The 14591-nt window shown below is 35.9% G+C and overlaps 1 protein-coding gene across 1 annotated transcript; it reads left to right on the forward strand.

Moving 5' to 3' along the window:
• The first annotated feature begins 201 nt into the window (after positions 1-201).
• LOC127879324 (uncharacterized) lies at positions 202-9929 on the forward strand. Its single transcript, XM_052426103.1, has 4 exons — positions 202-219; positions 4016-4188; positions 7395-8182; positions 9835-9929. The coding sequence occupies exons 2-4, from the start codon at positions 4024-4026 to the stop codon at positions 9860-9862; spliced, it is 981 nt and encodes a 326-aa protein (XP_052282063.1). The 5' UTR covers positions 202-219; positions 4016-4023; the 3' UTR covers positions 9863-9929.
• The last annotated feature ends 4662 nt before the right edge of the window (positions 9930-14591 follow it).

The raw sequence follows: 14591 nt of genomic DNA on the forward strand, positions 1-14591 counted from the left end.
ATATTGCAAAAGTTATGGCAAAATGTTACAGATGTTTATGTTTTTTCTCAAATTCAAGGGGAGATATAACTTATAACTTATAACTCCGATATTGCTCATTTTCCATAGGGTTTGACTTATCATTCAGATAAAGACACTGTGCAAGTTGGGAAATGATTGGATGAAAACTGGACTTTATTGCGTAAACAAGCCTTATTTCACAATTTTCTCAAATTCAAGGTAAGATAATTCTGGAGTTTTTACTCTGATGTAACCCATTTTCAATAGGGTTCGAGTCCTCATTAATATAAAGACACTGAACAAATTTGAAAAGAATCGGATGAAAACTGTGGACTTAATTGCGTAAACAAGAAAAAGTCTAACGCATGGACGGATGACGGAAACCACGCCATGACATAAGCTCTTCAGGCCTTCGGCCAGTAGAGCTAAAAACAATACCTGAAAAGCATCCTATCTAAATTCAAGCTAACACAATTTATTTCCTCACATCTGTTTAAAATCCAAATAAACAAATGAAATAATTTTTCTAAAATGTCTGATAGTTTTCTCACATTCCATCCTCTATGGAGGATGCTGTATCTGACAGTATGTGCATGCTTCCAGTAATGAAATATTTGATTAATGGTATTTGAAATGGCCACTTGCTGATGTGCACTTCCTTGAAACTGGCCCCAACTATGGATTCACGTCAAGGGTCTTTGATGCTTGCCAACAACTGGCTGATTTTTTTTTTAGGCATAGGTTTAATTGATGTGATCTGGTAACACTGTTGTCATTTGTCAAAGACTTGTGTATTTAACTGGTTTTATTGTTCCAAATGGAAATATGATTGCTAGGTATTTAAAATGTTTTGTTTAGAAAATAGTAGATGTATAAAAGTAGGGTGTCTTTGTAAATATTATAATATATTAAGCACTTTTATGCACACTTGCCTTGTGAGAGTTGTTGAAAAATAAATTTCTACACAATTTTTTATCTAAGTAACAATATAAAGAATAAAATGAGTGGTATTCCTAATGTATTCATTCTTTATTTAAATGGATTTTTTTGCTGATCATTTGAAGACGTGTGAAATATTCAATGGCACTCCTATTTTTCCAAGTTAGGAGTCAAAGGACTCCAGTTTTAAAATCCTATTAAGAATTCTGCCATGTGAGTGATTTTTTCCACCCAAAATTACAGCCTCTTACAAGCTGTTTCCCATTTGCCAAAAGCAAACAAAACTGTTTCCCAGTGGTAAAAAGTAATAGTTTCCCAAAAATCTTGCCATTAAAAGTTCCCCCCAAAATATGCCAAACTTTTCCAATAAAGTTTTTACTCAATAATTGGTTCATTGAGATTATAATACAAGGACTGTCAGCAATTTAATTCTCTAGCACTATATAATACAAACTTTAGAAAGCATTTAAACATGCACTTATAAGCATTAAGCAATCAGTATACATGTATTGTTATTTATAAACATATTACCGGTAATAATGTATATTTTTGCCCAATATCATCATGGTCTATTGCATTTTATTTCCAAATCGGAAGCGTACTGTTTCGGATTACAAATTGAATAATGCTCATTTGAGAATCGGACAAAACATTTACAGTTGTGTGTAATTAATTCAACGATAATTTGTTATGGCGCATTACGTGTCGAATATGTTTGAGGACTTGATATTATATAAATAGTCTTTAAAGCATCATATAAAAATCATATACGCTTATTAAAACGTGAAAATAATAACTATGAAAGTAGTGTAAATCTAGGTTTCTACGCTACACAAATGTACATGTAGGTATATATCTATGAACTCGATCCTCGGAGATACGCCTGATTCCTCAACGATACGCAGCGTAAACACATGACGTGGCCGCCGGGTACTTACATTCTGGCCGTGGCGTGACCAAGGATTATGTTTGTTCCGCGTTGGCTGTACTGTACATGTATTGTTATTATGCCCCCCTTCGAAGAAGAGGGGGTATATTGCTTTGCACATGTGGGTCGGTCTGTCGGTCCGTCCACCAGGTGGTTTCCGGATGATAACTCAAGAACGCTTGGGCCTAGGATCATGAAACTTCATAGGTACATTGATCATGTCTCGCAGATGACCCCTATTGTTTTTAGGTCACTAAGTCAAAGGTCAAGGTCACAGTGACCCGAAATAGTAAAATGGTTTCTGGATGATAACTCAAGAACGCTTATGCCTAGGATCATGAAACTTGATAGGTACATTGATCATGACTCGCAGTTGACCCCTATTGATTTTCAGGTCACTATATCAAAGGTCAAGGTCACGGTGACCTGAAATAGTAAAATGGTTTCCGGATGATAACTCAAGAACGCTTATGGCTACGATCATGAAACTTCATAGGTGCATTGATCATGACTCGCAGATGACCTCTATTGATTTTGAGGTCACTAGGTCAAAGGTCAAGGTGACCCGAAATAGTAAAATGGTTTCCGGATGATAACTCAACAACGCTTATGCCTAGGATCATGAAACTTCATAGGTACATTGATCATGACTCGCAGATGACCCCTATCGATTTTGAGGTCACTAGGTCAAAGGTCAAGTTCACGGTGACCCGAAATAGTAAAATGGTTTCCGGATTATAACTCAAGAACGCTTATGGCTAGGATCATGAAACTTCATAGGTACATTGATCATGACTGGCAGATGACCCCTATTGATTTTAGGTCACTAAATCAAAGGTCAAGGTCACAGTGACAACAAACATATGCACACAATGGCTGTCACTACAACGGAGAGCCCATATGGGGGGCATGCATGTTTTACAAACAGCCCTTGTTTATAATCATATAACCGGAAATAATGTGTTTTTTTTCCCAATTTTATGGTTTATTGCATTTTATTTCCTAATCAAAAAGTCACAGGCTGTAACATATAAAGCAAAAAAAATCACTGCCACTAAACATGCAACATTTTAATGTCCTTTGTTCTGCTACAGGTGTTTGCAGGTAATTTTTACATGTACTTACACATGTGCTTGTGGTGATTTCATGAGGTCACTGATCAATACCTTTTACCAGCCTTGACATAGGATTATTCCCCCTTTTGTCCGTATGAAAGTCAGACTATGTATTGTTTTTAAATTGAAATTAATGTGTTTGTTTTGCATGCAACAAGTACTCTGTTACTACCATGGATTTTCAATTGAAATTTCTCACATGCGTTGTAGATCATCTTGCAAGGTTCATGGTTTTTGCTCGATAATTTCAGTCGCGTTCTGAGAAAACTGGGCATAATGCATGTGCGTAAAGTGTCGTCCCAGATTAGGGACGACACTGTCCACCTAAACTTAATTTTAGGTAAGGAGGGACTGCCTTGAAACTACAAATACCATAAAAGCGGTAAGTGTCTTCCCTGATTAGCCTGTGCAGACTGCACAAGCTAATCTGGGACGACACTTTATGCACATGCATTAAGCCCAGTTTTCTCAGAACAAGGCTCATTTATATTGGGATGGAGGTAATTTCATGTGTAGGTGGCTGATGCAGTTGAGTTTGAGCACAGGGCTTTCAAATTAATTTACATTCAGCTTTTTTATTTCGAAAAACCTATGAATAACAACATTTAGTTTCTTGCAATGGTAACATTTTATGTTTGAAGTTTTACATTTTTTGTCTCTCATATACTACTTAACTACTACATATATTTAATTTCTAACATGTGTTGTGGTCATTATAATTTATACTAGTTAACATTTAAATTAACTGATGTAAATTGTGCATAACAAGTGAAAGAATAGTCGAGTACTCTGCTTTATAACAGCTATTGTTATGTTTACTTTGTTGGACAAATATTTTCACACAAATAAAGAGTGCTTGATAAGTAAGTTTAAGATCTATGGTAATTGTTTTATCTTAAACTCATACTTGATATAATTATTGGTTATGCAATTATCCTGATGTTTGATATAATCCAACATATGCCACAGAAATTCAGGATTGGTAAGTACACATGTATTTTTATAGCTAATACATGTATACATTATTCTGTAGTCACAAGCATGCCCAGAAAGAAGAAAAAGTCCATACTGGAGAAGAAACCCTCGCTATTGTTCCTTGAATCTCCACTGCATATCCAGCATAATGTGCCAACGCCTGTGTTGTGTGCCAGGCACCCTCCTACTGCTGACACTGTGCCAGTCGAGAACTTACAACATCTTACCTGGGTATGCAGGACTTCTGTCCCTTTTTTGTTACTCATGTACATTGTGGCCTTGTATGGTTATGTCGATAATGTTATTAGTAAAGATATTTGTTTGATAACTGAATTATGTTGTACAAAATTTGAATGTTGTATTTTATCTCTATTAAAGTAACATTAATACTCAATATCAACTAATATTTCAAAAATATAACGTTAACACATAAACAATCAATGTTTCTTATAGCAATAGCCAAAATGTAAATGCTAGATGTGGTTTGGTAACATAAATTTAATTAGATACAAAATGCTCATTCTTATTTTTGTGTGGCACTATATATTCCATTTTAATTTCCGCAACGATTTCTATTCATATGACACACGAACACTAATTTGAAACATGAACATGTGTTGAATATATATTGTACTGCCAAAAAAAATGCATTTTGTATCTTGTTAAATCTTTGTTAAATCTATGTTTTTCGGGTGATAAATGCACATCCAATTGATAAGATGTTTGCTGGAATTGGCGATTCTGAAAATTGTAAAATGAATTTGAAGCAATTTAATGGCACCCACTGTCTCCAATCTTCTCTTTCAACTGTTGTTTTACAGAAAAGTTACTTTTCTAATAATTTTGGTTTGCTCAAGTCTGCATGTGCATGACATACATGTCAATGTTTTAGTTAAGTCTCAATGAACGGTAACAATATGGCAGCATTCCAGTTATCAAAGATGACACTATGGCAAAGCTCGTATCCTATTTACTCTGCCTTAAGTTTATCTGAGTGAGTCTGACAGTAGAAACTACACACAAGTCATGGTTAGTTTTAAGTTCACCTGAGCACATAGTGCCCACATTTTATCCAGTGTGACATTGTATGTGGTTTGAAGTGTGCTGGTTACTTACCTAATACTACTCTATAGGCCACATTTTTCATCTGATCTCGATGAAACTTGGTCAGAATGTATATATTGACAATATCCAAGCCGAGTTTGAACCCTGATTAAGTGTGTCAGAAACTATGTCCCCATGTAAAATCTTAAAGAAACCGTATTACCACTCTTGAAGCCTCTTGTACTCAATCTTGATAAAGAATTTTTTTGTTTTTGAGATTATAAAGGTCCTGTTTTAGTATTGGTAGATTGCATAAAAAAAAAATCAGTCACTAAGTCATATTTTTGACAATTGGTGTACCTTCAACTCACTTAAGCGCTCAAGGCCCATCATGGCTTTATAGTTTACAATCACTTACAAAACTCAAGGGCAAACAGGGCCATTTGATGGAGAGGTCATTGTTGACAAATAGGTAAAGCTTAGAATGTGTATGACATAAATATTCCATTGGTATGGACAAACTATGTAATTGTTTTGTTCATTCTGCTCTTTGCGATCCCTTGTGTTAAATGAAAAAAAAAAACTCCTATTTTTTATAAGCTCACCTGATTGCTGAGGTGAGCTTTTGTGACTGGTCTTTGTCCGTCGTACGTCCGTCCATCCATCCGTTAACATTTGTTCGTAAACACTCTAGAGGCCACATTTATTGTCTGATCTTCATGAAACTTGGTCAGAACGTTCGTCCCAATGAAATCTCGGTCAAGTTCGAAACTGGGTCGTGCCGGTTAAAAAACTAGGTCACTAGGTAAAAACAAATTAAAAACTTGTAAACACTGTAGAAGTCACATTTCATTCCCAATCTTCATGTAACTTTGTCAAAATGTTTGTCTTAATGATATGTTGGTTGAGTTCAAAAGTGGTTCCGGTCCGTTGAAAAACATGGCCGCCAGTGGGCGGGGCAGTTTTCCTTATTTGGCTATAGAGAACCCTTGTAAACACTCTGGAAGTCACAATTTTTGCCCAATCATCATGAAAGTTGGTCAAAACATTGGTTTTATTGATTTCTCGGACGAGTTCGAAAATGGTCCATGAAATTTGGTCAGAACATTTGTTTCCTTGATACGAGAGTTGAGTTAGAATAACATGGCTGCCGGGGAGGGGGGGGGGGGGGGGCAGTTTTCTTATATTTATATAGTTAAAAAAGCTTGTGAACACTCTAGAAGTCACTTTTTTTGCCCAATCATCATGAAACTTGGTGAATAGATTTGTTTTATTGTCCCCTACCGGTTTCACCGGAGGGGTCTTGTGGTTTGCCCTCTGTGCATCTGTCTGTGAGTCTGTCTGTGCGTCTGTCTGTGAGTCTGTCTGTGTGTCTGTCTGTCACACTTTTCTGGATCCTGCGATAACTTTAAAAGTTCTTTATATTTTTTCATGAATTTTGCAACATGGATAGATGGCAATATGGACATTATGCACATCATTTCATTTTGTTCCTACGTCAAAAATTGTGGCTGCTATGGCAACCAAAAAAAAAATTCTGAAAATGGTGGAATTGCTGACAATGGTGTAGCCGGTAGGGGACCATATTGCTTGACAATAGCCTTGTATATATCTCAGATGAGTTTGCAAATGGTCCCGATGGGTCAATAAACATGGCTGCCAGGGGGGTGGGGAAGTTATCCTTATGTGACTATATAGAGAGAAACCTTGTGATCGAACACTAAAGAAGTCATATTTTTTGCCTAATCATCGTGTTTACATTTGTTTTATTGATTTCTTGGACAAGTTGGAAAATGGCTCAGATCGGTGAAACACACTTTTTAGCTCACCTGATTGCTCAGGTGAGGTTTTAGGATTGGTCTTTGTCCGCTGTCCGTCCGTCCACATTTGGTTTGTAAACACTCTAGCATTCACATTTCTCAAGCATTCTTTATCAAAGTTGCTGAAAGATCTCATTCAAGTTTGATGATGAGCAAAATCACATAATTAATGCCATAATTATTGCCCTTAGATTGTCCAAATTTTCATTATATTATACAAAAACCTTGTAAGCAAAGTTTGATGTTTAGTCAACTCAAAATATAGGTCACCATTTCAAATCTTACAAAAACAAAAACACTCCCTACGCTAGAGTTTTGGGTTCAATAATGATGAAACTTGACCAGGATGTTTGTCTGGTCAATATCTAGATCATGTATGACATTAGGTAAAGATTGAATGAACTGACTCCTCTCAGGTGAGCGAACTATGGCCATCTTGGCCCTCTTGTCTATAAAAAACTGATTGTCTTGTTGTGGCTTATTGTGTTATTTCTTCCCTACAAGGTTAGTATGGGATGCAAATATTTGTTTCTCTTTCTAACAGTTCTTACACTGTTTGTGTTTTTGTTACAGGTCTCCCCTCAGTTTCGATACTCTGCTGCTAGTACAAGTGATTGTGGGAAACGTCATACAAGACGCCGCCGTCACAGCATAGCTTCCCATAAAGTTCCACTGGTATCAGACCTTCAACCATGTAACAAGGAAAACAGATTACATAATCAGACGGTGAATAGACTAAGGAAGTACCGGTCACTGAAATTTCTCGGAGACAGGACAGCTGTGCAGAGTGTGATAGAAGATGTTGAAGTGACAATAAATGATCATTATAGCACTGCTTCAGAAAGTGAAGCTCCACAATCAGGTGCAGATGACATAACAAACGACAGCCCAGAAATAAACTGGGATGCTTTTAAGAGGAGAATAACTAGATGTAGGACCAGAAGTGCCGAATATAACAAGCACTCAACAGCATCTCTTGAACCCAAATTAAAAAGGAAGAAGAATGGAATGGCTGTAAGTGATCAGGAGCAATTACAGTCTGGCGCTCCAGTAAAAAGATTATTCAGTGATAACATTCCGTTTTCCTCTTCTATTTGCATACCAAAAATTGTGGCAAAAGCAAATATCATGGAAACAGAACACACTGGACGTACTGATGATGCAAGACACCCTGTTTTGGACTCAGATACCCATGTATCGGAAACCAGTGAAGAAGAGACAAAATCTCCACACATTCGTAGATCTGACAGGTTACTGTTTTTGCAATCTCAAAAATTGCCAACTAAAGTACAAACAATACTGGCACCTGATACCCCTGAGTCTGAGTATGGCTGGTCCATACGGCAAAGACAGCTTATTAAGTATGTGAAAATAAATCTTGAACTGAATATTATTATTTCAAGAAATCTGTTCAACTATGAATCAAAATGTTGTTTGTAGCTTATGTACTATATGTACATATTATGACAACCTCAGGGATTTTAATAATTTGCTTGGAATGAAATAAGTCATGAATAGTGTAATAGAATTTTCAAAGTGAATCACAGGTTTTATAGCTGTACCTTTTTAATTCATCTTCTCGATGTTATATACTGTAACAGTTTTGTATACATTAATGGTGCTTTCTAACATTAAATTATTGTTCTATTTATTCTGTTTTTATTTGAATGAAGATTTTAGAACGTTTTGGGGGCAGTTTAAGTTCTTGTAACTTCTCATTTATCTGCTTTTTGCCAAATAAGCAAACAGCTACAAATCTGCAAATTTCGCTTACAAAACAATTTTGCTACAACGTTTTGCATGAAATAATAAAACAACCAAAATGTGCTGTAGTAAATGGGGATAAAGAACATGTTGAGCCAGTGTAAGTTTGTATAAAGAATCATATATTGTTTATGGAAGTACAAATAGTAATTACAATAGCCATTGAATACGAACATTTCCATAAGAATCTTAATCAAAGTACTGACAGTACTGGTGTGACGATGCTTTTGAAGAGGATGGATATATGCTTGAATGAAAAATAAACAAACAAATGGGGGTCACCAGTGAAAACGAAAAGTTCCTGCTTTATAATCAAGGGTACCCCCTTTTACCCAGAAACGCCATACTGAATTTGAGATTTTTATATGTGAGCATAAAGATGAGCTAAATGTTTAAAAATTATTATAAATAGATAAATAGGGGAAAAGCCTCTGCCTATAATAAACTCATAAACATTTTAACATACATTCATCTCATATATCATGTGTGACATGTAATCTAATCAGTGCAGTAAGATTTGCTTACCTAGTTTGAAATTGCACGTGAAATGCGTTCTTGTATAAATAAGACTTGAAAATGTTTCAGGGAAATAAGAACATTAAAAATTAAGTAACAAGGCACATTTTATCACTCAATCATACACGTTTTAATGTAAATAGATTTATCAATTTATCTATGAGAACAGATACTAGTGATAACATTACACTTATTATGATAAACAAAACAAATACATGTACATGATTATCATGGTAGTTTTTGTAGAACTTCTACAGGATGGAATAAGTGTCTCCAAAAGACGCTTGATATTGGTGACACTGGGCTGACCGTCAGATTTATTAATTATGAAAATGTTCTTGAGACCGTCACATTCAAAGATCATTTTAAGATGCATAAGGTTGAGTCTAGAGCCAGCTATAATATTAATGTTGTTGCAGCATTGAACACATGACTGTAAACAAGAACACGTGGTGACTGCAAATTCCTAGCTTGTTTCTGGCTTGAATTTGATTCCATAATCTGTCTGGTTTCATTTTCCTATCTATCTATCTATCTTTCAATACTGCCGGAACCCCCTTGCGGGTACTATTGGCAGGTGCGCGTGTCAGTGCAAGAATAAAAGGTTTAAAAGCATTGAAAGGGAGACTTCAAAGAATGAAAGTGAGGTGAAGATAAAAGTGTGATAGTGTTAAACAAGAAGAAACATATTATAGGTTAAAAGTTGTTTAAAAACACTGTTTTGTGCATTCAGGGACGACTGGGGAGTAGAGTGGGGCTAAGGCAACGCTTGAACCCCTCTAGGTCTGCCTGCTGTACAACTGAGGCTGGTAGGCCGTTCCAAAGAACTATGGTTGTAAGGAAAGAAGGAATATTTAAAGTGGTTGGCTGATGTATGGACTTGTCTGAATGAGAGTGGGTGCATATGACGAGTCATCCTCATAGGCCTCTCAAGATATGATGGCGGCGAAATGGCTACCAAGCCATACACAATTTTGTAAAAAAGGGTCAGTCGGGAGAGGTCACGTCGGTCCTTCAAAGTCTGCCAGCCAAGTTCAGTCTGCATACCGGTAACACTGCTGTAGAATGAGAAGTCATTTTTCACCCAGCGGACTGCTCTACGTTGTACATTTTTCTATTTTGTCACTATTTTGTTTGGTATGTGGACTCCAGACAGAGGACGCATATTCTAACTGGGGTCTAACTAAGGTCTTATAGGCTACTCCTCTGATGTTTTCATTTTAGTCTGTATATTCCTGCGGATGAAACCAAGAGATTTATTAGCATTCGTTGTAATGTTGGTAATATGTTTGTTCCAAGAAAGATCATCTGAAATGGAAACACCTAAATATTTAGCACTGTCTACGACTTCAAGGAAAATTCCTCCTGCACAGGTAATCAGCATAACACTGAAAAGATAACACCATTGTTCCTTTGAAGTTGATATTTGCCTAGTAGTTTAATTCAGGCAGACATAAGAACTTCAAAAAGTTTCAGTCGAAGAAAATTATGCATCATTGCAAATTGTGTATGAATAATTTTGACCATTTTTATTTATTAAAATAAAAATATTTGGTATTTTCATTTTTATTTGGCTTCAATAAGCCTTTTCAAAGTTTTACAACATTTTCTTCATGTTATTCAACAAAACAATCATATACAGATGTCAAATAAACAAGCACTTGAATACATTCTTCATCCAAATGTTAATAATACCAAATACATGTATTATCCCAAATGGATATAAAACTTACTATTAACGTTACATTTTATTTATTACTTAAAACACTGGTTCTACATTAACAATCACATAAATCAGTGAAATACCTACTAAATTAAGCATCTTATAAGCCTGTCTGATACAAAGGTGATAGTTGACACTTGATGAATGGTCCTACCTGCATGTATTTCCATTTTCTTTAAGTTCAACTTATCATTGGAACATTCAGTGTTGGCAAAAAGTAATTAAAAGTTCCTGGACCACCAATGTTGTTGACCATTGCTGAAAAGATAATAAATATGCAGCATTTTAATTTGGATAACCATACTACATAATTTAGGAGATCACACAAGTGAAGTAGCAGTCATAGGCATATCATTTTCAGAATAGTAATTTAAGTATTTAGCCCCAGGTCAAAAACGGCCCCTAGTCAAAACGAGTTTAAAACGGCCCCACTTTGGTCAAAACGTCCCCAAAGAAAGTTTTTAAGTTGGTCAAAACGGCTCCAACTTGTAACAAAGAACTTTGTTTAATATTGTATTAATTAGACGATATACATGTTAAATAATCAACATGGTCGTTTTGACTAGGGACCTTTTTGACCTGGGGCCGTTTTGACTGCTAATCGACCTCGCTGCGAGGTATTCCGATTAGAAAAATCGAGTTATCTCAATCGGACTGGCTCGGTCTTTCACATAGGTCGCCATTGCAAAGATTTTTTGTATGGTATAGTAACTTAGACGATGCTGAAACAGCATCGTCAACAAAGGGACTTATAATCACTTCTTGAACTGCACATTAATGTTTGAAGAAATCTGGTAAACTATGACTCGATATGTTGTTTGTAGTTTATTGGCTACATATGTTGATAAACTCATTCAATGAGTGTGCCTGGGTCGATTCTGTAGTATAGATTCAGATTTGTGTGCTCTTGAGCTAGAATGAAGTTAGTCCTTGTCTTTCCATTCCAAGAAAGTACCATGACCTATTGACAAGGTGCCTGTACCACGTGTCATTTTATGCTATGACAGTATGAGTGGGACATTTTACTGTAAACAAACCATCGCATCCAAAGTCATTTTTATAATTTCTCCGTTAATGCTTAAACGATTTCAATCAAACAAAGACAAAAGCCCGATCATAGTGAAATACACCAATGCTAGAAGTATCTTGCACGGAAATTACGTATTATTTGCAAAAAACTTAAACCGCGCATATACATTTGACAAGCTATGTGTTGTATTTTTTTCTGTTGTCGCCAATAAATGTAATAATATTGCATTTAATATTGTGAAACGGAACCTATAATTTGTACAATACAAACACAGCAAGACGCTTGTTGTTTTTTTAAACTTAAATCTTGATTATTTTTGTTAAGAGTAGTAAAATGCTATGTGTGGGACACGAAATTATAATGCTATGTGTGGTATACAAATTCAAATTGTTAAAGTTATACAATTTAAATCATCTGAGTGTTATGGGTAAGCAAAAGGACACGTTATATGTTCCAATTATATCACGTTGATACAATATGTTAACATGATGTTAATTGATGTCTTGTTTTATTTAATAACACAAATGGTATTTAATCTTACATACAAAAAATACAACTCATAATGCTTCAGCATACAATCCTGTCAGAAATGACCCTTTTTACCTACCAAACATAATATATTTTGTCTGCACATCAATGGAATTATGATTATGCAATCATATTCATTCGAATGTAAACGGTCCCTCTGGGAAGTAATAAAAGCACTGAATGCATCATAGTTTTTCGCTCTGATATATACATGTTTTACATTGTGTACAAACTCATCGCTGTGAAATGATGACCATCTTTGACATGTACTCACCATGTTTTTGTTCTACCCGCAGACGTTTTGTAATCGTCATGAACGGTAATTTATTATATCTTACAATTTATATGCATAAACACGTATGATAAAGAATTCTATAACGTCATAATTACTTCGGCATTAAATGAGATTGCACCCGCCGCGCATGCGCATCAGTGTACTATCGACGCATGGCGTAGACGTCGCCATTTTTTAATCCTTTTTAATCGTTCTTTTTCTCATACTGCAACGTTTTTATCAATCATTTTCAACGCGTGTATACACAGCTTCTTGTACAATAACGTATTTAGTATATCGATTTACGCATCGTAGCTAATATGGATAATAAAGCTACTTTCCCATGGAAGGTTACCACATCCACTTCGGCATGTACGGGTGATAGTGCGAAGGATGAAAATAAGAAAGCTACGTCATCCTCCACGAAGGGAAAGGTCATTGCGTCTTCCTCTAAAAAAGACGGTTCACCAAAACCCTCTTCTGAAATAGCGGGTTCACCAAAACCCCGGATGAAACTAACATTGATATGAAATTGATGCGTAGAGAAATGAAGGAATTCATTACCAGCCTTCAGGGTCGATAAGCATGGTGGTGTTTTAGAAAAAACCCAGGCCAGGGGAAATGTGACGAAGTTTGTCACAGTGAAAATGAATTAATTAGTGTTTTACGCTATGTACTCTACTGCAAAATCTAATGATCGTAGACTCCTGTACATTAAAACTTCCATTGTCAAAGCAGCAACTATCCTTGTCAAGACAGTAGACAACATGTCTAAGATGGAAACTGAAAATCCAAATTCAAGGAACTCGTTGACAATTGTTTCTTAATATAAAGAAGTGACTCACAGTCTTGCTCTACTTGGACAAGCAAACCGTCAAATTCAATGGGCTAGGCGTGACATAGCGAAGCCTAAGTTAAAAGAAGAATATGCCCACATGTGCAATAACACTCTGCTCTTCACAAGTTAGTTATTCGGGGATGATGTCAGTAAAACGTCAAAAGAGATTGAAGACACTTCCAAGATCTCTAATAAAATTAACCGCAACTACCGTGGCGTTTATCGAGGCAGGCTTTACCCGCTAGGACCAAGGTTCCGAGGCAGAGGCAGGGGTGCATACAGAGACACATTGACTGGTAGATACCATCCATATGGATTCCAAGAACGCTCATACCAGGAGCCAAAAAACTTCCCCAGACGGGGATCAAGCAAAAAGAATCCCAAACAGTAAAACAGGTGCATGAGTGCTGACACTTGTGTGTTTGCTGGTAGAATAAAACATTATGTACATAAATGGGAAAAGTTGACTAGTGACCTCAACATTTTAGACATGGTTAAACATTGTCAAATTGAGCTAGATGATTCTTTTTATGTAGACCCTGTCCATCAAAACACATCATGTTTTCAATATAACACATATTTCTCAGACCAAAGAAAAATGGTGAATATCGCATGATCTTAAACTTGAAACAGTTGAACTCTTATATCCCGTATCATCATTTTGAATGGAAACATTTGAACAAGCACTTACATTGATCAAACGAGGCATGTGCATGGCCTTGATTGACTTAAAAAATGCAAACTACTGCGTTCCAATAGCAGAGGAGCATCAAATCTTCCTCAGATTTATTTGAAAACATAAAATATACCAGTTCACATGCTTTCTAAAAATATCTGGCATTTTGTCCTAGAAAATTCACCAAGCTTATGAAACCTGTTTACTCCAAATTGAAAAATATGGGGCATATAAACTCTAGTTTTATTGATGCTCTGTGACTAATGAATGTGTGACTTATGTAAAAGACACCAAGTCATTGATGAACAAAGTTGGTTTTGTCATAAAATGAATACAAATCAATTTTCATTCCGCAACACATTAACACTTTAGGAACCGTAAAAGACTCCGAATGAATGAAATTCATTTACCAGATGAAAAG

The sequence above is a fragment of the Dreissena polymorpha genome, chromosome 4 (assembly GCF_020536995.1).
Source record: "Dreissena polymorpha isolate Duluth1 chromosome 4, UMN_Dpol_1.0, whole genome shotgun sequence".
In the NCBI taxonomy this organism is placed as follows: domain Eukaryota; kingdom Metazoa; phylum Mollusca; class Bivalvia; order Myida; family Dreissenidae; genus Dreissena; species Dreissena polymorpha.

Bases quoted from the DNA above. Each gene is read 5' to 3' on its own strand.
- LOC127879324 (XM_052426103.1), top strand. From the start codon at position 4,024: ATGCCCAGAAAGAAGAAAAAGTCCATACTGGAGAAGAAACCCTCGCTA. The intron at 4,189-7,394 runs GTATGCAGGACT...TTTTTGTTACAG, and splicing joins ACTTACAACATCTTACCTGG to GTCTCCCCTCAGTTTCGATA. The intron at 8,183-9,834 runs GTATGTGAAAAT...TTGTGCATTCAG, and splicing joins CGGCAAAGACAGCTTATTAA to GGACGACTGGGGAGTAGAGT.